Source organism: Hippoglossus hippoglossus, chromosome 17 (genome assembly GCF_009819705.1).
Source record: "Hippoglossus hippoglossus isolate fHipHip1 chromosome 17, fHipHip1.pri, whole genome shotgun sequence".
NCBI lineage: Eukaryota > Metazoa > Chordata > Actinopteri > Pleuronectiformes > Pleuronectidae > Hippoglossus > Hippoglossus hippoglossus.
Genome location: NC_047167.1, coordinates 13,965,209 through 13,989,087, shown reverse-complemented (window position 1 = coordinate 13,989,087; position 23,879 = coordinate 13,965,209). Strand labels below are relative to the sequence as shown.

At 43.6% G+C, this 23,879-nt stretch overlaps 1 protein-coding gene across 4 annotated transcripts; it reads right to left on the bottom strand.

Annotated features, from left to right (window-relative positions):
- Positions 1–1,050: 1,050 nt before the first annotated feature.
- per2 (period circadian clock 2) lies at positions 1,051–23,391 on the bottom strand. Of its 4 annotated transcripts, none has more exons than XM_034612437.1 (23): positions 23,385–23,391; positions 15,843–16,061; positions 13,826–13,918; positions 13,419–13,573; positions 13,197–13,318; positions 12,586–12,787; positions 12,282–12,333; positions 11,605–11,747; positions 11,277–11,355; positions 11,050–11,156; positions 10,792–10,945; positions 10,588–10,702; positions 10,226–10,366; positions 9,980–10,070; positions 9,690–9,867; positions 9,442–9,566; positions 9,086–9,292; positions 8,352–8,615; positions 7,225–8,111; positions 5,133–5,370; positions 4,447–4,573; positions 3,312–3,453; positions 1,051–2,924 (listed from the first exon to the last, which is right to left on the bottom strand). In XM_034612437.1, exons 2-23 carry the CDS (start codon positions 16,055–16,057, stop codon positions 2,658–2,660), a joined length of 4,104 nt encoding a protein of 1,367 aa, XP_034468328.1. In that variant the 5' UTR covers positions 16,058–16,061; positions 23,385–23,391; the 3' UTR covers positions 1,051–2,657. The 4 variants fall into 4 exon arrangements, with proteins under 4 accessions (XP_034468328.1, XP_034468326.1, XP_034468327.1 ...); XM_034612435.1 differs by lacking the exon at positions 23,385–23,391 and adding an exon at positions 22,079–22,251 and having other exon boundaries at positions 15,843–16,301; XM_034612436.1 differs by lacking the exon at positions 23,385–23,391 and adding an exon at positions 22,079–22,233 and having other exon boundaries at positions 2,503–2,924; positions 9,690–9,864; positions 15,843–16,301.
- Between the last annotated feature and the right edge of the window lie 488 nt (positions 23,392–23,879).

The following is a 23,879-nucleotide window of genomic DNA, read 5'->3' as shown; positions in this document are numbered from 1 at the left end:
ATAGGTGTAATCATGCATATAGTGGGTATATGTTTTGCATTGTGGTGATAAGATTAAAACCACGCTGGGGAAATTCACTTATACAGCAGCAGAGAGTCAGAATGAGGTGGAAATTAAAAAGGCAATAATAAAAATAGCAATTAAATAAAAATACAGAGAATATACATAATATAGCCTACATCTTTCACTTTTTTTTGTAAAGAATAATAAAAAAATATATAGGCCACATGTTTTTATACTGTATACATTAGTTTTTATCCCATTCCTTTCACTTAAGTATTGCATGTTACTTATTATTTCTTACTGATGCCTACTTTGACTCCTGCTGCTGTAATATAGTAAATTTCCTCATTGTGGGACTAATAAAACATGATCTTATATTTTACTCATTACTTCTCCCTTGATACTCCAGCTCACTAAATGATATGTACAATACTGTTAACAGTGCAATTCCCATATTGGATTATTAATATCATGTTTATTGAAGATATCTAAGAAAGACGTTTCACCCGGGATGATGAACTTGTGTCATGAATGTGTGTCTGCGTGTGTCCCGCGGCCATACACCGGATTTGCGGGGTTGCTGGAGGTGTGAAGCGGCCGCTGCGGGAGGGCAGATTGTAAATGTTCACACTTGGAAGGTGTGAACAGGAGCCGCTTTGATCAGGCCTGCTACCGAGCGTCTGTCTGCCGGGACACACACTCATTTACATGGGGAAGGTGAATGTCACGACTTCAGCACGGAGGAGGATAAAGGTCTGCGGACATGGCACCGCTTAGAAAACACCGCAGTTTAATCCCTGTGTTTAAATCTCATGTTGGAAATGTGCAAAAAGGGCGTTTGTGCAGACGCAGTTTTAAACCAGTTCAAGCCTGTGATCAGCGGATCCCTGTTGTCAAGCATCGATCTGCTGCAAACAGCCAATAGTTCCTTGGGTCGTTGACACTCATTAATCGATCATCAGTTCTGTATTAGTCCGGTTTAACACGTGCGATGTACCTGTCACGTGTCAACAATGAGAGAAATGAACACATCTACCACTGCACTTGAAAGTAGGCAACATTTGATTTTATTTTATAAAACAAAAAGGGAGAAACAAATAAGGGAAATGCATTTAACAAATATAAGGTGCATTTGCTGTCAGTGTCTGTTCAAATAACAGAAAAGACAAGAGACAAATGAATAAAGAGAAAAGAGAAAAGAGTTCTGTTTCTTCTTCTTCTTCTTCCTGGTAGTTTAAAGTGACACAGCATCAAAGTGAAGAAGTCTCCACAGTTACCTGGCATCTGTCTGAGCTGCTTTACACCCGTGCAATAACCCTAAAGTCTGACTTCTGAGGCCACCACACGTTTGTCCTGGCTCCCAGTCGCTCCCACAGGATGCTCCTCTCCATATTTATGAGGGGGCGACATCAGACCAGCTCTCAAGTGTCATGTGGCACACTTTTAAAACTGGCCAGGGCATCCATATTCCCTCCACTTTACATTCAACACCCACCATAAAGTGCTGCGGTCCAGACTGGGAAGTGTCCTAATTACACAACCCAGTCTTTACAGTGAATATTCTATCTGTGGCCCTGTCCTCCGTCATAACTTAAAAAACACAGAAATTAAACAGAAATTATTTTATGTAAAAATATATATATGTATTTATATGAGTCATGGAGTGTTACAAACATTCACATGAGCACTGGAATAACAGTATATAACCTGAATGTCAGAGATAGTAAACGCCTCACAGCTGAACACTGACACGAATGCCACATCCGCTGGTGAACTGATGTTAAAAGAAAAAACTCCTATAGCCGCACTGCGGGCTGCTCCAAATACCAGAGAGGGAGAGTTTCAATATTAAATGTTGCGTCATTCAATATTATAAGAAATGATATAACTTACAGAGCTTATAGAATGTGTTGCACCTGGCTGTCTTTTCACCACCTCCTTCACGACCGGGGCTCAGCAGAACATTACTTAGTTTTATGTCATAAAATAGGAGACATTGTCGTATATAAACAGCTTAAATATATAGAATAAACATCCTACATAAAGATTATCCAATGTAACATCCTGAAAAAGACATTTCTGCACAAATAGTAGTTTTGATACGTAGACTAAATGCTGATAATCCAAGCAAATTTTGGGAATCCAGACTTTTAATGGATTGTCCTTGCATGGTGATTGCACTCCTATCTGAGCATTTCTCCCTCCCCTGCTGAGGATGGAGGTAGTGAAAGTCTTCAGAGAGCCGCCGTTGAGTCTGTGGCTCTCTGTAACAAAGGAACTGACATGATCACAGCGGCTAGTTCACCCCTGTGCCACATCCTGGCGTTCGTGCAAAGCAGCCTTTCACTCTGTGTTTGTTTGACCTCTGCACATCGTCTTCTATCCGCGCATCTTTGCCAAAGTGCTGCGCAGAAACAAATGGAAAATAACATGCTCTGTCATAGTGCCCAGCAACCCTTGGTAGCACCAACAAAATCATACCTCCTGCGGCTCGTAAGTGTATTAAAATAAAATGTCATTTAATGACAACTACATATTACATTCAACAATATCTGAGCCGGTTTTCTTTGATATTTTAACAGGTACAACTCTTGAAACAGCAAGACAGACAGGAATGAAGATTTTTATGTGAAGTCCATCTTCCAAGTCCATCTTCAAAGTCCCTCTGAAAATCTGGAGCAGTTCATTGTCTGGCTGGTGTGCGTCTGTGAGCTGGAGACAAGCGAAGGGCCGTGGCAGGAAACTACGACCGTGTTTGACAGCTTTTTTCTGGGCCTATGCCGGCAGCCGACCTCCCCCGTCTCTGTGTCACTGATGTCCAGGTCTGGCTGATAGTCCGCCATCGCTGCTGCTACTGCTGCTGCTGCTGCTGATGATGATACCGTAGCTGCCTCTGAGGCACCGTCACAGCAGGAACACACCTGGAAAACACACACAGGTTTACATGAGTTATTCAAGCGAGAGGGTGAGAGGAGCAGAGGAGGAGATACATGTTCATTTGAGAAACACAAGCTGTTTTCAGACATGAACTCTGGAGAATGTCTGCAAAATTGGGTTCATATGGAAGATAAAATCTGTAAGAGTGACAATCTTAAAATATGTTATGTTATCCATAAAAATGTGGAGGCCTCTTTCTTAACAACCTAAGTTATTATATAACTATATAATGAATTTCACATCTTTTGACAGTGTTTTTTTCGCCACATCTACTCTGGGACAGAAGGATACAGATACATCCAAATATCAACCAATAAATCTATTCATCACATATAGAATTCTCATTCCAATAATGGACTATTGAATTCTACCTTGATGTCTATGGCCTTGGGTAGACCTCCATTCTTCATCCAGGGGTGGACCTCCATCAGCTCCTTCTTCTGCTCCTCAGAGAAGCACGGCTGGTTCATGTGCATCAGCCGCAGCTTCTCTCTGTCCTCTTGCTGGATGTCACTGCACATACAAGCAAACACAGGCACTCAGCACACAACCCAACAGTCGTATCTGACAACGCTTTATAAGGGTTAGGGTTTGAAAAACTCTGAACACTAGAAGATCACTTCCTCTGACAACAACAAAGAAAAGGATGATTGTTTTCGAGATATTTGTCACCACCACTTCCTGCAACACTTCAGAAAAACCCGAGAAAAATCTGACTCTGCTGATAATCATCTGCTGACAGGCCCATTGACTGTCTGGCTTCTCTTATCTTTCAACTGTGCTAACGTAAGGGGCCATCTGGTGGTGGAAAATATCACTACATCCTGATTCTTGTTTCTAAATTCAACACAACAGAAAATCTATCTTTGTGGCTTTGTTTTGCACGTCAGGCACAGGGAAAATTCACCTAGAGCGAAATACAAACAGTTTTAATAAAACAAGCTGCACGACTGTTAACCCCTTTTTATTTACGGCAGTAGTGTGGAGGAGTACGAGGTGGTGTTATGAAGCTGAGGTGAAGACTTCTCGAGAAAAATGGGCATATTTCTGTATTTAATTCTGCCTGTAAAATGCAAACAGTGCAACTTAAGTTCCAACAAATTAACGATACCACCATCTATTGTATTTCTACAGCTCTCAGGTCCCAGTGATGAAACTATGGGATGTGAGCAGAGCCAGGGTGCAGATATGTTATGGTATAATAACATAAATACATAAACTTATTCTGAACAAGTTTATGTCTTAAATAATTGCATTGTCCTCTAGCAGCTTATTGTGTATGTATGAGATGAGATCATGTGTACTTTCTGCCTCCTGGCTGAACCCACAGTATCCTCCACAGTCTTAAAAGGTAAACCAGTCTATTACTGGGGTACTCTTACCCTTCCACAACAAACAGAAGTTTGATTAACTATAACACAGCAGTGTCTAGAGAGCCACTACCCTACTCCTGATTGGCTGCGCCCCCATGCCATGAGCAGCCACAGCGGGTCCTGCAGTACATACCTGATGAAATGTTCGCTCTGCTCCATGTCCACGGGCCTTCCGTCGCTGCCGCTCAGATGACCTTTGACCTTCTGGCTGTTCTGGGAGGAGTCCACGCTGCCAAAGTATTTACTGCTGTTGTTGCTTCCTGAAAACAAACAGGAGAGTGTCAAACGATTTTATTCATCACAAAAACACAGTAACTTTGTCAGACTGACTTAACCTTACACATGGCAGAGCAACACAACAGCAGAAGACTGTGTCATGGCTTATGAACGGTAAAAAGATTTGAAGGCTGCGGCCTTTACGGCTAGTCTGGCACGCCCCCTAACAAAGCCAGGTAAAGCGTGAGCAGAGGCTGAATTCCCCACACTTGAAGCCGCTGACCAATCACAACAGAGTTGGCCAGCGCAGACTGGGCTTTAAACAGTTGGGAGCTAAAACCAGATTTCAACCAAAGGGCTGAAAAGAGGAGCTGCAGCAACGGACAGTCTGAGGACAGTGATGTGTTTTTTTGAACATTAAAGTATGTTAATCTTTTCAAATAAAATTATGAACCTGAATATGACAATAATATTCCTTCTTTAAACAAAGCTGATGTGACTTGTTGTAACTTTGTTCTGCTGATTCCTCCCCCCCCCCCCGAGGTTGTGTGAGGTTGATTTAATCTAATGCTGTCCATGAGATGTACAAAGTTAAGTTCGGACCTGTTCCACTGCCGGAGGTCCCACTCGCCGACACTCCACTGCCTGATGTCCTGCTATTAGATGTACCGCTGTTGGACGTCCCGCTGGCCGAGGTTCCACGTCCGTTTGACTCTGAGCCCATGGACCCCGAGGTGGCCGAGCCTGTGCCTGAACAAGAGTCCTCTTGGAGCAGAATGTCCAACATGCCGCTGGATAAAGAGTTGGCATCGCTGGTGTTCCCGTCGCCACGTGAGCTTGCCTGGAAAAAAAAAAACATAAAAACAAACGCATTAAAGAGGAGCCTGACTTCAGAGATGGACTGCAGTGCTCCCTTCGTCTAGTGCTTCTTTATGAAACAGGCAGGTGCAGTGTCATGAGTTGTGTTGCGTCTTGCCTCTGCATTTGAAGCCTCCATTGGGAGTAAATATCTGTAAGGAGCATGGAAATCAGTCTGCCTCACCGATAACCTGGTGCACCATATCACACCATTAAAGGTTGAGCTCAGTTAGCAACATGACAGTGATCTCAATCCATCTCCTGCTGATTTAAAGTAGTGTAAAATATATTTATGAGTGCGAAAGTGAAAAGATCAATATGTAAGCAGTGGATAGTTGTAAACATTCTTTGCGTGTTCCTGGTCACATCTCAGTTCAAAAGAACACAGAGAAAACAACAGCACGTCCCCACTGCTGCTAAAATTGGATTCAACTACTGATGTTATTAATGTGGTTCAAGCCTCAGAGGCCTTGCATGCAAAATCAAAGAGTATATGTGCAACAAGTCATACATACAGTACTAATGCGATGATCAAAGATGTTCTAATACCGATACCGGCAAAGGAAATGCCTCTGATACTGCTGAAAATGTCGGGTCGGGCACCGGTGAGTACGCAAACCTATGTACTGATCCGATACCACTTCTTTAAAGTGTAGTAGTTCCACCCAGATAAAACTGCAATTTTCTGTTCCTGGAAAACACATCTCGATGAGGAAGGGATTTTTCCGGTAGTGTACTGTCAGTTAGAGCTTCCTAAAATGTAATATGCAATATTTCATGCAACGTGGCAACAGTTACTATTTAAAAGGAAGTAATTGTTGTGGTTTCCCTAGATTTATTAGTTTGTTTTCTTTTTCAGTTTTGACTCTCAAACTAGATAATAAAAGAAGTTCTATGGCATTTATGCTCTGTATGTATTTGTTTGTTAAAGGGTTTAACCTGAGCCAGACCATACAAAAATAGCAGCAGCCATCACTTCCATACAGGGTTGGTAGCATACAGCTGTTACAACATGTTATATATGTTGTTATATTTTCAAATGTACTGGTACTGGATCAGTACACGATATCAGATGATACACAAAGTCCAGGTATCAGAGTCTGCATTGTGAAGGTAAAAATTGTATTGGAACATCTCTAGCTATGAATGTTATCCTTACGTTTCTCAGTCTCAAATGCGTTAAAAATACAACGCAATATATTTTCTTCAACAGACAAGGATAGTGCAAATCATAAGTCATGAAAAGGGATAATAGGGGAAACTGTTACAGACATATTTGACATATGATTTGGGAAGAAATGGGATTGGAGAAGTATAGAGGTTTTCTGTTGAGTCGCCTACCTCATTGCTGTAAGCCCTCAGCCTAGAGAACACTTTATCCCAAGACAAACGCTCACAGGCACAGCACGTGCACTCGCAAAACAACGGTCCAGGTGGACCAAGGAGACTGAGAGACGGCTATAGGGATAATAACATCATGTGTTAATACCCTTGGCCACATTTCATCGGAGTAGTCGAGATGGATTCGACTTTACATATGGCATCGCAATACAACAGTAAAATACTGGCACTTTAACTGAGGAATCACTGTGATGATGGCATTACATCACAGGGGGCTGAGAGACAAATGATTGTAGTGGGACCATGCCACAGCCTCCCTATGGGGGTCCACACAAGCCTCAATGAAAAAGTTCAGTGAGGCATTGACATTTTATCCTGACAGTTTAAGGAAAATATCAGTCACACGCTTCGGAAGACTTGGGGAGGAAAGGAGAGAGAGAGAAGACAGCAACAGAGAGAGGGTTATTTCCTTGTTTACTTGCTTCAGCCCCCTCACCTTGGATGGAGTGCCACTTGCTCCTTTCTCCCTTTCAGCGGTGTTCCCTTGTCCTCCAGGGGGCAGCACTGTGTTGTCCAGGAGGTCTACAGACAGCTCCAGCTCCAGCAGGTTGAGGGGTGAGCTGCAGCCAGACTGGAACAGAGGTGGGGACGCCGGACCTCCTCCCAATCCAGACTGGGGCGTCGAGGGGCGAGACTGGGCCTCCACCAGGCCCTTTGGGATTTCCGCGGATAGAGGGAGGTGGTACGATGGGGTCAGGTAACCGGCCGGAGGAGCAAAAGGGTTCTGGGGGTTGAAGTGATTCTGGACACAAAAGGAGGGTTGAACCATGAAGGTGCCCTGGCCTGGAAAGGCAGCCTGACAAAAAGGCTGTGTTTGGGTGGTGAAGCCTCCAGTCTCTGCATGGTACACTGGCTGTGGTGGTTGAGGCCCGGGGGTCATTGCAGAGTACATGTAGTTCGGCAGCACCAAAGCCACAATGGGGGTGACCATGGGGGCAGTGAAGGGAACAGGATGGATGAATGGCGGGCAGGGAGGGGCTTGGGCAGTCTGGTTGTCCCCAAAATTTGCTAGAGGGGCATCTGTGCGAGTCGCTATGGAAGCAGGTGTGGGGTAACCCTGGAGAGGGTAGCCTGGCATCATGGCAGGGTAGGTCATGGCATACGGGGACTGCGAGGTGTCAGAGGAGGACCAGCAGGTGGGGTTAAGGCCATGGTTTATACGAGGTGGCCGCAGATGCTGATGACTGTAGTGGGACTCCGTGCTGTCCGAGGACTCAACCTGCCTCGCTCGCTTCGACTTGGTCTTCTTATTCCGTGTTCCTCGCCGTGCGACGGGCTCTGTAACCAGTCCAGCCTGTTTGAAGGGTCGAGCAGCGGGCACAGCTGGAGGGTCGAGAAGAACAAAATGGGTTGAGTGATAAGTGATTTTGACATTTTCATTTTTCTCGACTGAATACGTTTGGAAAATCATGTAACTACTTCTGCCTCTTGCCCCATATGACTTCTGCCACAGTTCTTACAAATTACGCTGTTTAGCCCAAAATGATTAATGCAGTTTGAAGATATACCCATAAATTGTGATGTATGATAGGGATTATGAGTCTGTGTGGTGTTCAGTGGTACCATCAGTGGCGATCTGCTCTCGCTGGCGCTCCAGGTACTCAGAGCAGTTGGCTTTCAGCGTTGTGAGTCTACTGAGCTCTTTGAAGCGATAGAGGAAGGCCTGCTCCTCCTTCTGCGTGTGGGCCGCCAAAACCTGCTTGGTCAGCCCCAGTTTCTTGTAGGACTCCCTCTCCTGACTGGGATGTGAAACAGCGCAATGAGGAGCCCCAGCGTTCTGGCAGGATTCTGTCGTCTCCCCCGCTCCTGGTACATCCTCTAGGATCTCTGCACAGATGACAGTGGGGAAACTACTTAACACACAGTCCAGTAATGACAGGTGAAGCGCTTGCAGTGAAAACGACAAAAAGCGTTGAACAGGCACGGTAGTGGCCTGTAAAATAATGGCCCATTGTTATTGTAGGTGTAGTATGACATATATGATCAATGTCTTTTACTACATCCCCAGGTTGTGAGTTTGACTGTAAGTCTGGCCTTCTCATTGGCTATAGGGAGGATGTTAGTGCCTGCAGAAAGTACTTCTGTTTCATTTTGGCCCCAAATTAGAGAGGGATTTCCTCGAGTTTTCGGTTAATCATAGTCATCAGAGTGGCCATTGAGCAATCTCTTTCACTTACATCTCACACACTGAACCTTTAACTCTGGTTCCTTTTTTCTTCTGATCTGATATCTTAGTATAAATATGCAGTAACAGATGACGTTATTTTGGAGATAAATATTTTTTCACTGCACTGTACCTGACTCAGGTTGAGGTTTCTTGTCACCAACATGCACTATGGTGCTACTGTAGCTACACTGGCTGGTGATCGACACCACACTCTCCGGTTTGTTAGGTACAGGCAGGGGCAGCGAAGTGCCAACTACTGCAGTGGCGGCATCACCGGACTTTTTGTCTCGATCATCCATAGCAGAAACTCCAGACTGATCCTTTAACAAAGCTGGTTCTGCCAAAGAGAACAGAGGAGAAGACATGCTGACACTGTATTCTGAGTCTGAGAGAGTTTAAAGAGCAACGTGTGAAGGGATTAGAAGCTTTATGTGATGATGTGACAATAAGTTTCCTTTCGAGGTGTGAACAGAAGCAGTGCCACACCTTCAGACAGCTGTATGTTGCTGGTCCCTTTCTGTTTGTCCTCATCCGAGTTGGAGGATGTGGTGTTGGAAGAAGACTGACACTTCCTCTTCATGTTGATGGGAACATTACAGCTCTCCAAATACCTGCAGGAATCACAACAACACACTGATCAGTTTACCATCTCTTATTGTCAATTAGTTATTATATATATATATGAAATTCTGGGATCACGGATACTATTCCTTAAAATCATGTAAACTTTGTACCTGACGACGCTGTCCAAACAGCTGATCTGCTGGTAGGAGTAGACAGTCTGGTCATTGAAGGCCAGCTCCTCCTGGACAGATGTCTGTCTCTCCTCCATAGACCACGGCTCCTTCCAGTTGAGAGGGGTGGGCGATTCTTTGGTCTGCACCACGGCTGGGCTCTTCTGTACAGACTCTACTGGGGAGAGGCCAGTGGTTAGGGGACGAGTGATGCGCTTAGACCGCATATATGATTATTTGCATACATTTTACACACATATATGCGTCTGCAGCTTATCAGCTGGACTTACTGCTGATGCTTTTCTTGTTGTCTGGTTTGGATGTCTGCTGCTCCTGACTCTTCTGAAGGTGAACGCCTTTGCAGATTTCCTGAAAAGTTCGCTGTGAGATAGAGACAAGACGCTGTGGTCAGAAATAATATTTTCATTCTATGTTTTGTGTTATATTTTGTATATAGGTCACTAAACCCAGGACTATGGGCCGTTATTGTATGATCGTGTCCAGGTATGGCCACCTTGTATTCGATTGGTACTCACTGGTCTGGCTTTGCTGCTCAGTTCCTCCTCCTCCCGCAGCATCTTGCCCTTGTTAATGCTCTCACTTGAGATGGACAGTCCCAGAAGGTGGTCATTGCTGTTCAGACTACCGTGGCCACTGGACCCACTGTTATGAACCGGCTAATCACAGACAAAGAGAGGGAAGATTAAAAAGGAGAAGATGATGTAGAACTGCCTAAATTAATCCAAGTGTCTCTTCGCCTAATTTGTCTTTTGAAAGGAAGATGTTGCTCTAATCCCTCAGCTCTGCTTCTAGGATTTATCACGACTAAAAGATTCTGCCTTCTTTCTTAATCCATACTTAACATCCTTAAATTTTTTAATTTCTCATCCTCCCTCACCTGTAGCAGGAGGCGGTGGATCTGCTCTGTAATATCCTGGATGTCAGAGTCCATGGTCTTTGTCTCCCCGAGAGACGAGGCCCGGGCCACAAAAACATCTTCATTCACGGGGCCCCTGTTGGACAACGACAAAACATCAGTCGATGAAGATCAGAAACGTTCAGACTGTGCATCTGTTTAGATATTTCTAAGACTGATACTCACATGCGAACTTTGTGTCTCCCGATGACAAACGAGACCTTGCGGCTCCAGGGGTTGACGAAACTGGACCAGCTGGTGTCGAGGATGATGTACTCTCCGTTTCGTGCACAGAAGCGGATTGATGAGTGGTCAAATGGCTGCCCTGCGTACTGAAGGACTATACACAAAGCCCCAAAAACACAAGTTAGAACAGTGTGTGGACAGATTTGCAGTGCAGACATAGGAAATTCTGTCTTGATCTGTATAATTCTGTAGACTCACTCTTTCTGTGAATGGCCATCATGATGGGTCGGTCATTGGGATGCAGGTGGAGCAGGAGGGATGTGCCGATCAGGTCCTGAGGGAGGTACCCGAGGAGAGGAACAGCCCTGATACAAATAAAACATTTATCATCTCAGTTATTTAGTACCACGATGTCCTTGTGTGATTCAGTGCAACATATATATATTTTTTGGCTCAGCATTAAAAGCATTTCTGTCGTGGCTTACCGCTCATCGACATCCTGGAACACGCAACTGGGAGTGTGTGTGGTGGTGAAGATCTGCTTGTCTGTTGGAATTCTGGGTGCTTTAAAGAAAATTTGTGAAATTGTGAAAAGTGTTAAACCTTTGACAGGAGTACAAACTGGGGAAAGGTGCTGATTTATAACACAATTTATATTTAAAGTAGTAGTATGACTATTTCTGATATATAAAAAAAAGTGTATATAGAAGAAATGGTAGAAATATAACTGATAAAAGCAAGTGTGCCTGGAAAACAAATGGAAATGTGATATTAAATCATGTTTTTCCTCAAAACCTGCAGTCAGGTACTTACCATCATAACCAGAGTGAACCCTCTCAGCCAGGAGGAGGCAGCAGAACTGGTCCTCAGAGTGGACGGTGTCCTGAACCTTCATCCGATACGGCGTCATGCGGAACGGATAGTACTGCATGTTGCCCTCACACTCTTTACCACCGCTGTAATTTAGAATGTAGAAGATGAGCTAAGCTTAGACAGGGATGGTCTATTCACAAATACTCTCAATTAAGGTTTAGGGATTTCAAGATTCTGAACACCAGGGGATGCTGTGCGGTTATTTTTACCATCCATCAATCATCCATCTCTGTGTCCAGTTAATGAGAGTAAATTAATGTTGTGTGCTTCCGTGCACGTGTGTGTTTTAAATGTGTGTGTGCAGAGCGATCTGTAGGCCAAATAGAGTGCATGCGAAGTCACCACAACGTCCGCAGTTCTATTGTGACCGTGGACCTTGGTTCCCCTCGTCTCTCTCTCCCCCATGTTTCCTGTCTGCCTCTTCAAATGTACATGTGTGTACATGTGTGTCTGTGTGTGTATCTATATGTATGTGTCAATTGCCTGGAAAAAGCATTCGATTACACTTAACACGCTTATGATGTCACAAACTAATTGAAAGGCATCTGGAGTGGAATGGAAGCATGAATAAACAACACAAGCAGGTCCGAGCAGCAGATGGACCGACACCCACTCACCTGATACGACAGAAGAAGGATTTCTCCTGCATGCAGTCAGGCGGGGATGACTCTGAAAGGGTTAAAGAAAAATGTTTTAATTCAGAGGTAACATTTTCCGGAGCGTATGCTGGGGGGGGTGTCTCAATCAAGCTTTGATTAGTTCAGAACAGCTCTGCACTTAATGCGATGAATTTACCCGGAATTGAGTTGTTTATTTATTCCCAGGCATACAGGGGTCGAAGCGAAACTGAAAAAGTGCAGCTCTGGGTCTGATGTTTATCAAGTCATGTCAGATTTTTCTGATGTTGTGTTGTTTTTGTACCTGCTCCGGTGCACATGCTCCATGACGGCAGGCGGTACGGCGTTGTGAAGCTGTAAAACACGCTCACATCCTGCGGCGTCAGGAACTCCACAAATTTTGTGTTTTTGAACACTTCTCTCTTGCAGTTGAGGATGGAGGCGGCCTGATCCGAAATGTAGACGATGCGTCCCGTGATCAGAGACACTGCCACTGCAAAAATGTCCTGCAGAACACAAAATCCAAATTTGTGGAATGAATAAAAAAAAAAAATACTTGAATGCAGTAACATTAAAGTTGTTTTGTTCAAACCTTCATTATTCAAGCAAAGTGGACAAAACATTAATGAATTGTTATAGTTGTCAAAGCATTTATTGTTATGAGCAGCTTTAAAGAACATAAATATCAGTGTTATAGTGAAAACAATCATCATGGACTGTTTATAAAGATGGATGACATGAAAGTGAAACCAAAGTGTCTCAATCGCCACCTGGTGGCTGGCTGCAGTATAGATTGTAAATGCCACCTCCATGTAAGTGGAGGGAACCAAACAAAAAAGTATTTATATATAAGTATATAACAAATTACACACAGTCTATGATTATTACTCAGTGATCATTTACTCAGTTACTCACATTGTTCTTGAGGGTGTACTCAGACGTAATGCTGTCTATTTCCTCTATTGTGTAAGAAGACACATCCGGGCCTGAAGGTTGACTGTCATTGGTCATCAGAAGCTGGTAATACTCCTCATTGGCTGTAGAAACAGAGTCAATGTCTGATGAATACATACGCACCGTGAACAGCAGCTGTATTTATGAATTTACTTGTGAAGGTCTAACAAAGCGCAGCCTTACCTTCCACCTGTTTGACACAGCGCAGCGCGTGCTTGAGCACGTTTAACGTGGAGGACTTGTTATTGCATCTCTTTTCAGCAGGCAGGTGAAGCTTCAGCTCTTTCAGGGTTTTAATCAGCTCCTTCTGTGTCTTGGCTTTGGCGGACTCCTGACTACTGTGGGTTGCACAACGACAAAAGAGGCCAGTCAGATTTTGCAACAAGGAAAAAGGTCCCTCAAAAGAGATTAAACAATGAAAGTAGAAGATAACTCACAATGTATGAGAATTAATGCCTGTTTGATTAGGGTTAGGCTGATAAAATCATGCCTCTCACAGACACACTGTATCGGCATTGACCACAAAAATCTATATCGGTTGGGCTCTAAAGATTTAAAATAAGTGTTTCAGCTGCAGTTACTGGACTTACCTGCAGCCGCTGGTCGAGGGGTTGTCCTGCTCTGAGCCTAGCAGACTGAAGGCATTTGAACTGCTGGGAGGAGACGGACTGTGGGAGTTGGAGCTGTGGGGGAGACGACGACAAGTGAACATTATGCAGCAAAACAGAGGAAAACTAAAATGTCACTCAGTAGAGCCCACCCCTCCACCAAGGCTCCAACAGTCCCCTGGGATATTAAAAAAAAGCTATGCTCAGCTTTACAATGCGGGGTGTTGATAAGGTGAGCCCAAAAAAAGATCAGCTGATTTCTGTCTTTGTGGGGGTGAGTGGGGGAACAGCATGTACTGTATGCTTCAATTCTCATTCAGGAGCCAGGTAAGAGAAGAAAACACTTCAAATCTGAGGTCAGTCTCACCTCCCTGACGACCTTAAGTGCATCTCGAGCACAACGGGGGCACAGCACAAATATAGTAAGAGCTGCAGACTGAATACATCTGACAGCAGGGGTGCTGCTGGAAATTCTGGTTGCAGTGTCGGTCTGACTCCTGGTCTCCTACTCTACAGTGCAGAGTATTTTCTAAATGTAGTAGTGGCGTAAAAAAAAGGGGGCTTTTTTGCTAGTGACACCGAAAGAAATTGCAATTTGATTGATGTAGTACATAATTTCCCATAGATACAAAACGTCAAGTACAATAATATATCACATACTGACTGATAAAATATACACTGTGTGCAGGATGTGTCTGGTGTGGAGTTGCTGCCCCACAAGCTTATCAGTGCACTAGTTGGTACAAATAACAGGATTAAATGACTATACTATGCTATGTATAGACATAGCATTTGCAAATAGCCTCTCCGAGCACAACTAGGTACCGAACTAATCGCTTCTTGTAAACAAAGTTCATCAGATACATCCGTACAATGACATGTTCATGTTTCCTTGAACCTTGAGGCTACATTGCCGTTGCAGGAGTGGTCTACAAAAGAAAAAGCTGAAACTGATTCCGTCAGCAGACGAAGGAGGGAGCTGGTGTGTGTGTTTGGGGACAGGAAGAGGGAGTGGGTTAAAAAAAATAAAAAGAGGGTGAGGTAAGAGAGGCAGGGTAGGGATTGGGGGAAAAAAACAAAATTGAAAGCACGCAAATCTGCTCGCTCCGGCCAGTAATAAAAAGAGACAAATACCGCGTTGCTGTGGCAATACTTAGGCGCTGAAGCGTGTGACTTTCTTTTCCTTCACTGGTCAATATCCGCTCTGCACTCCTACTGCATTGTTTAAAAAACAATTTTTGGTCAGGCTGTATTCATGTCCACACAATCCTTTGTGCGTCATGGAAATATTTTGTCCTAGTGACAAAAGTTAATTCCTACTTCTGTAGTTGAGTTTGCTGTTAAGGGTGTACTTAGAGAGTGATTAGTTAAATAAAGTTAAACTTATACATAATTATAAACAAGAAAAAGACAATTTATTTAATCAAATCATTCTTGAGCTCATTGATTTATTCACACTAACTTAACATGAGAGCAAGCATTTAATAAAATGTGACACTTTTATTACTTTTTGTCGCCGTTTAGCCCCAAAAAAAATCTGTTTACTTTGGGCAGAAAGAGTGTCATTGACAGCAATATAATTTAAAAGCTATTATTCAAATCAATCTCTGTTCACGTTTGTATTTTGTGGGGGAAACTCATGGTCAGAGACGACGGACGGAGTGGATTCACTTATGCTTCGAGTGCCCTTCCTGTTTGATGGCCATCCCTGATGCCTTGGCTCACTAGGACATGAGTCAACTCAGACAGACACATCTGATGCCGACAGCTGCATTTGTTATGACAAGACTGTGGTGGTGGGAGGTGAAACGGACGTGATTGTTCATCTTTTCAACCTTGGAGATTTTATGAATCTGTGAAGATTAACTATGAGGGCAGAAGGAAGAGCAATTAAGCGTTCCACTTCAGTGTTTCGCTCTTTTCCCTTTTCACCTGCAATCACAGACAGCATACCAGAAAAAGATACGGTCCAATGACCATGTCATCAAACACTACTGACCTTTTGTTGCTTTCAGAAGATTCCAGCAGTGCAGAGTCTTTGCTGTTTCCATTTGAACTGCCCATCGAGCCGTGGCCGTGGCTGTCGCTGCCGTGACTCTCATTGCCGTGCGATTCGGTCCCGCTCCCACTCGACCCACTGCTCTTCATCTCTACGTCCTCCTCAGGAAGCGAGCGAGAGCGGGCGTTCTTGCGATGGGTGTGCAGCAAGGCCATCGAGCTGCACCCAGAGGCCCTTCTCGGCATGGAGCTGCAGGACGTGGATGCTCGGCACCCTGAGGCTGCATCCTGGTCCTCCAGAATTGCGAAGTGGTAGGGTTTGGAATCTGAATCTTGAGACATCAGGAAATGTGCTGCCCTAGGCTTGTTCCAGGTCAATTGGTTGGATGAAGAAATAACAACAATCACCCCATTTTAACAGGGGTGTCACTGCAGGGAATAAGGTAGGAAGTGGATAGATCTGTTGAGAGAGAGATGTTTCACACGTCAGTACCCATCATGCACCGCAATTCATTCATAATTTAGATATTGAGAAAAGTTTTAAATACACATATACTTTGGTTTTTAAATGAAAATGTTCTGCTAATCTGCAAATACATTTATCCATTTTACTTTGAAACCACAACTCTGCCTGGAAAGGCGATAGAATCAGTGGTCACTTGGAAGACAGGAATTTAAACCTAACTTGCACACATAGTGTGGCTTGGGCTGCAATTTTCTGTCCGAACCCGACCAAGGCGGAGAGAAAGGTAGCCAAGCCTGACCCAAACCCCACAGATGTTCTGTGGTTTGGATATTTTCCCAGATTACAGGCATGTGCAGTTTAAAAATTCAAGTAGATAACAAAGCCATTATGACCGGACCCGAAAGTACATATCAATTCCATCAGGCCCGGCGGGCTTGGGTCAGGTATCCACACACACACAGTTCAAACTGATTCAAAGAGACAAATGCTGCACCAATCCTCCTTCAAGTGTCTTTTTGTCTGGTACAGCATCAGAGAACAGAGCAGGGTTTGATCCCTGACCTCTGCAGGTGCTCCTCTGATGTACAATGAAAAGGTTCACTGGTCGACAGTTTGGCCTTTGAGAACAGTAGGTCAATCCCATCTGAACCTTCCAACCCTTTCAAAGGATCATCCACCGAGGAACACATAAAACACTAGACAGCATTCATCTGAAGGCCACCACAGGTCAATAAAGAAAAACCCTGGTTTATGATGGTGGACTTTACACACTTATCCATGTAGATCAACAGTGAACGCCAGATTCCCTTGGAGCATCAACAGGGTTTTAAATGGAAGGTAACCATGATCAGAGGAAACAGCTTTGAACTAAAAATACAACAATGACTGACGACTATAGAAGAAATTGTGGAGCAAAGTAAAATATAACTGGCAAGAACATAATGTGAAGTTATATGTACTAAAATGGCCAAATGGTTGAGGTGAAAAGGTGAATTTAGCCTATAATGATACAGAACTATGGAAACTACACCATGGTGGACGTAGTGTAGCCCAGTGTTTGTTTTACTGCACTCACATAATCCTGTTCCTGGCCAACATGGTACAGTCACATGAAAGCCACATCCAAGTATAACCTCTGTCCTGGCTGGGTACTTGACTAAGTGCTGGTATATCTTTCTCTCTGCCCTGCAATGGAAAGAATTGTTCTACTCTGAGGACAGGCCGCTCTGTGTCGTGACAAATTCACCTGCACTCTACAGAGCTGAAGATGTCTATTGTGTTTATTTAGTCATCAAACCATGGCAAGTCCTGTGCGTCGAGTTTGGGCAAGCACAAAGATATGCTACGTAGGTTTTACAGACTGTGACACTCACGTTGTCTGTTGTTCTGCTAATGACCCGTTGAAAGACTGTGTACAGCTTGTGAAAAGCAGAGAAAGGCAGAGAATGCACCACGGGTCAAGCAAACAGCCCATTCCAGGCAGACAGGTTTATGGGCACTGCACTAGTTCTTAAACAGCTGGTCACTTGAAAAGATGCTCACAGTTTTTGCCAAACCTTTATCGCAGAGTGATAAAACGTGTCTGTTAATGATCAACTCGTCCTCTGGCCCTAGATGGTAGAGAGTTCACTATTATGCAATTCGGTTTGTCACAAACCTGACCTGTAGGGGGGTTTTCATCCCTGCTGATGTCTGAATTGGGTCAGTGTGTGGTGAGTCAGCCCCCCTTGGGAGTGAGCACGGTACAATAGAGCCGTGAGTTGGGCAATGACCTGCTTTCTGCGCAAAGTGCAGCACTTAAGATCAGCTTTGTGATTGAGGCTGTTTTCTGAAGAATCAAATCAAAATCCCCTTCATAGCAGGCCTTTGATTACACATAGTGGACGATCCAGCTGTGACATATTACTCAGCCAGGCGATATATTACACCTCCTGAACTGTTCTGCACAAACTGCTAACCAAGGTCGTTGGGAAGCTTCACAGAGAAGCTTTTTGGCAAGTGCTGCAGCAGAAGAAGTGACTACTACTCAAAGTCTAGTCCAAAGTTCTAGAATGGACTGCCCGCATGCCCGAGTAATTAGGGCAAGAGTTCATACTAGTTACAACCACTACTGTGCTAGGATCCATGAATTATTCCCAGGGAAATCAATGAAATGTGCATCCACCAGATCTTTGCATAATCCTGCTGACAAACCAACCAACCACAAATTGACAGGGTGAAAACGCGTTCTCCTTGGTGGAGGTAATTAGTACTTTATTCTCAATATTCAAAATTAAGTTAGAATTTATTAACATGTCAACTTAATTCTTGATATTTTGACTTTATTCTCAAAAGATGGGAAAAAAAACCTACTCTTCTATAGCTTTTTTATAAACACAGGCCATGACACATTTAAATGTCATGTATGATGCTTTTCCTTCCAAAGTGCACAGCGGCTGGCAGCAGGTGAAAGAGGCAGTTACATCAATGAAATGGAGGAGAATCGAGGAGCAGGTGGTCTAACAAGGCATAGATGAGGGAAACACAATCACAGGTTGCGTACATATTGCTCTAACAGTCCATTCAGACGGGACCTATAACCATTAAAGTTAAGGTTGTTATTAAAGGTTGGAAAATTTAAATTTGATTGTATTTGATCAGGTTTCTTGCTGGTGCAGGTGATGACGACAAGAAATCTCCACAATGTATGTCAAATGACTCATTCTTTTCTTCTAGGTGAAGGTTGTGGTAAACCAATAATAAAAAAAAAGCTTGCCATACACCTTCTCGAAAAAATACACCTTCTCGATTAAGAACTGAAACCTCTACTATACTCAGATAATGTAACTTTGCAATGTTCCATATACAATTTGTAAAGTGCACTCTTTTCGTAGAGTGAAGATAAAAAATGTAATTCTTCTGCCTGTTGCCAAATGAATGTTATCTTTTGGTTTAGGCGGCATATTGTCAATACCGACTTCCTGAGGCTTTCATTACTGCCAATGGGACTGAATGGATAATTCAATATTGACACATAGACTTTTAAAAGTCTGATTGCCGCTGGATATTAAATCTCAACACCACAAGTTAGCACTGACACAGATTTTAGTTTTTGCTCATTTAATCTTTGATAAGATGTTTCCAGGTGTAAATCACAATTACATTTTTTAGTTCCAATGGTACGCATTAAGACGACTCTTTAAGTAAACAACACAACAAACCAACTAAATCTCCTTTTTTTTTAACCTGCACTTAATTATCTTGCCAATTTCCCTGCATTTAAATACCAATTTAAATTCATATATAAATTAATATAACCAGACCTGTAGGCAAATACTTGCAACTCACTTGAAGCCATAGACACGAACATCATCATTATGAATGGACGCTTCCCGAGACGCAGCGTGTCCTTTATGTAAGTGCTGTGCTCTTCTTCCGTGGCCAAGACAGTTACGCAAACTGGAGCAGCAAGACAGTCTCCTCACATCTGTGTCTGCTGCTGCTGCTGCACTGGGCTGTTTATGTAAGGCGTATTTCTCATGTGACACACACTGACACCAGATATCAACACAATATGCACTGTGATCAGTCAACTGGAGCACCGTCAGCCTCACTGCGTGACGCCTGCACTGCCCTTACATAAATGTGTGTTAGCTGCTGTCATGTGGTCAGGGCTGGAGTGTGCTTGGTCTACTGACAGGGCCTGACCCTCCCACTGACACAGTTATGCAACTTTCACGCTTCTGTGATATCATTTTCATTCTTAAAGAATTCATAACAAAATGTGTTCATTATACATTTTTTTAAACATTTGAAAGAAAAATATGTTCCCTGCAGACAGCATGGGTAGACGCCAGCTGAAACCTGGATACAAGAGCTGCATGAATCACAGTCCTCTCTTGTTATCAGATTCATTGAGTTTTTTTTCATTCACTCTATTTCTATTTCACTGGTAGTTTTCTTTTAGTCTGCATCACGTGAGCCGAGTGTGAAAGCAAAGAGAATGCAGCATTTCGGGGCTGCTTTTGATTCTTTGGGAGAAAACAGGAGAGCTTGGTTGAATGCGACTGATGTCCCTAATCAAAGTGCAGCAGAATCATCGTCAATTTCACGTGAAGACATGACTGAATGTTGGCTTACAGCTTGTTTCTGCTTGACCTACATCTATCCTCGGTGACATCTTAAAAAGCTGCAGTGGGTCCGATGCATACTGCACTCTACTGTACCTTCCAACACCACCTATGGCTTTATCGAATTTTCCTTGTGGCTCAGTTAAAAATGTTTGTTTTAGAGACGCCCTCTGTGACACGATCTGCTCTGACCGTACCAATTCATTCCCTGAATAAAGTTTGATTTCAGATAAGTAGAAAAAAGTAATTTGACACCTCGTCTCGTGCTGCAAAGGTGGGCGGGGAAATTTGTCCCAGGCCTGATGCAGAACACTCAAACAGTTCTCGGGACTTCTCCCTCAACAGCTTCACATGCGTCAGTTGTTTTTTTCTCCTCGCTCTGCCGAGCACAAACGGAAAACTGAACATGTCTCTCAACATCCCAGACTTGTTGCTGATAAACAGCACAGTGCTGGACTATAGTTCACACTGAGAAGTACTGTGGGGTTTTATGTTTCAAATGCTGACATCCTGAATGTTTTATCAAAAGGATTAAAGGATTCATTTTATTCCATAGAAGCGGTTTGTATCACCACCTTCAATTTTGGATCAGTGACTTTCACTTTAAGTTTCTTAAGGCAAGAAACCATGCACCAATATGTCAGGAGTTACTCTTCTTCAAGAGCAGAGAATACAAACAACTGATAAACATAGTAAGCCTCCTCATTGTTCTTGAACAAAACATAAGCAATATATCGATATATATTTTGAAGCTTTGTTATATTGCTATTGATGAAAATGATACCTTGATAATTATTGATATATCTTTATAGCCCAGCCTTATCACAAGCCCATCAATTAAAGTTTCTCTTTAAAGGAAAAGTATTTGAAGTATAATGCAAACTAGGATATCAAAAGTATAAGTGAAATTATCAATTGCAAAGTTATTAAATTTGAGTTTAAGCTCCAGCAATGCTTACAGTGAGTTAGTGCTTACAGCTTACAGTAAAACATCACAACCAATTACGTGTTACACCTTTTAACTGTGTTGCACGATGCATACATATAGCATCAATATATATTGGGCTCTTGTTTAATTAAATATAATTAATTATTGATATTGATAAATAAGGCTCGTGTCTTGAGTATAACCTGAGATTTTTAACATTACAAACTGCTTCTCTTTTTTGACCTGCTTTTAATTCTCTTGCCAATTTTCCTGCATTTAAATGCCAATGTAAATACCTTTATATAAGTGCTGTGCTCTTCTTCCGTGGCCAAGACAGTTACACAAACTGGAGCAGCAAGACAGTCTCCTCACATATGTGTCTGCTGCTGCTGCTGCTGCTGCTGCACTGGGCTGTTTGTGTCAGGCGTGTTTCTCACGTGACACACACTGACACCAGATCTCTACACAATATGCACCGTGATCACAGACAACTGGAGCACCGTCACTGCCCTTACATAAATGTGTGTTATGTGGTCAGGGCTGGAGTGTGCTGCAGTCTACTGACCGGGGCTGCCCCTCGCTCTGACACACTCCTGCAGCTCCCACGCTTCATCCAGTCACACCGACACTTCCCATGTTGTTACCGCGGCACGTCAACACTGGTGTCACATGCATTGGAGACGGTTTTTATAAAAACAACGACGCTCGAGCGAACAAGCAGAAAGTCCACCAACCTGTCAGGAACAGCTGCTCTGCGGCTTCCGGTGGGTCCGTGAGATGAGCCCGTGCCTGTATGGAGGGTGTCTGTGGCTGGTTCCCTCTGGTCCTGAGTCCGTCCGACACACCGCGCTCTGCAGCTGAAGTTTCCGCTCACGCCGGGACTGTGCTCTGTATCTACCGCGGAGCTGGTGACCTCATTCCGTGCTCTGCTCGGAGCCCCTCCTGCCTCCGTGCGCCGATTGGTCCAGAAAGCTGCTCGTCAGCGCGTCACGGTGCTCTGGACCAATCGGCGCCTCCTGCCTCCATGGGCACGGTCGCTGAAGTCGCCGGTCCGCGCTGCGATTGGTCAGCGAGGCAGCCACTCCCTTTACATAAGGATGTCACCGCGTTCACGTGGAAACCCACCGCGCCGCACACCGGCGTGAGGGAGGAGAGAGCAGATCACCGGGACGCAGCTGCTGGTGAATGGAGCGATGCCGATGGTTGGCTCCGCGCGGCCCCGTGCGGCTCAGCGCTGTTATCTAAACGGTTACACAAGTGTGTGCGGGGCCGCTGCGGCTCGGCTGATCGGTCATTCACGCAGCAGAGAAGTTCCTCGACTCTCGTAAAGAAGTGTTTTTAATCCTGACTGTTATTTAATATATTGAGCCTTATATAAAATCTGTGCAGGGATGTTACTGTTGAGGTTGCAGCTGCATTACGTCGTATGATACGTATACAATAACCAAAACACTTTGTGTGAGTCCTGTTGCAGAGATGTGTTGTTTATGTGTATACAGCCTAAAGTTGCATATAAATGCATAACATTGATTATATATAGCCTTTGTATATAGATAAAGTTGTAATTTTCAGATATCAATACATACATACATTTATATAAATATACACATTTAATTAACGCACACACACACACACACACACACACACACACACACACACACACACACACACACACACACACACACACACACACACACATATATATGAGTTAGAGAGATTTGGATATTTTGCAACTGCATTAGGTCTAACAGACATGTGAGTCACATAAAATAACAGAAACACTTTGTGTGTGTGTATATATATATATTTATATTTTATATATTTGTATATTTAATGAGATAGACACACACATATATGTATACATGTGTACATGTACTTAATTTAATTAAGTCAGATGAAATATATCATACACACACACACACACACACACACACACACACACACACACACACATAAGTACATTCATACACTCCTTGGGTTGTGGATTCTTTTCTTCAGAGTTGGTGACAACTCCCCCTAGTGGCTTGGTCTGGTTTGGACTCCTGCCTGCTGCAGGTCAAATCACTTGTCAGTGGTGAATTTACTGAATTTTGGCAGCAAAGGTTTGTTAACTGATGCCAACAATGCAAAGACTCTTTACTTTAATTACACTGACTAATAATATGTGATAGAATTTATGAACTTGATCATCGTTATGTGTCGTTGTGTTTATTGACCACCTGCGTTTTGACATTTCTTTCTGACTTTCTGTTTGACTCATGATGAGGGGCTGAAGCATTACCCAACTCACAATGGACAAGTGGCAGGGAGCACCCTGGACAGGTTGAGTCTATCATAGGTCTAAACACGTGTCGACTGCCACGTTACACCTACCCATAGGATATTTGGAATCTCCATGTCAGGACTGTGTGCTGAGACAGACCACCTGGAGGAAACAGACAGATGCAGGGAGACGCTTGCAAACCAGCTTCCTCGCAGAAAGGAATTCGAATAGCTAGATTATCACTGATCCATTATGCACCACAATAAAATAAC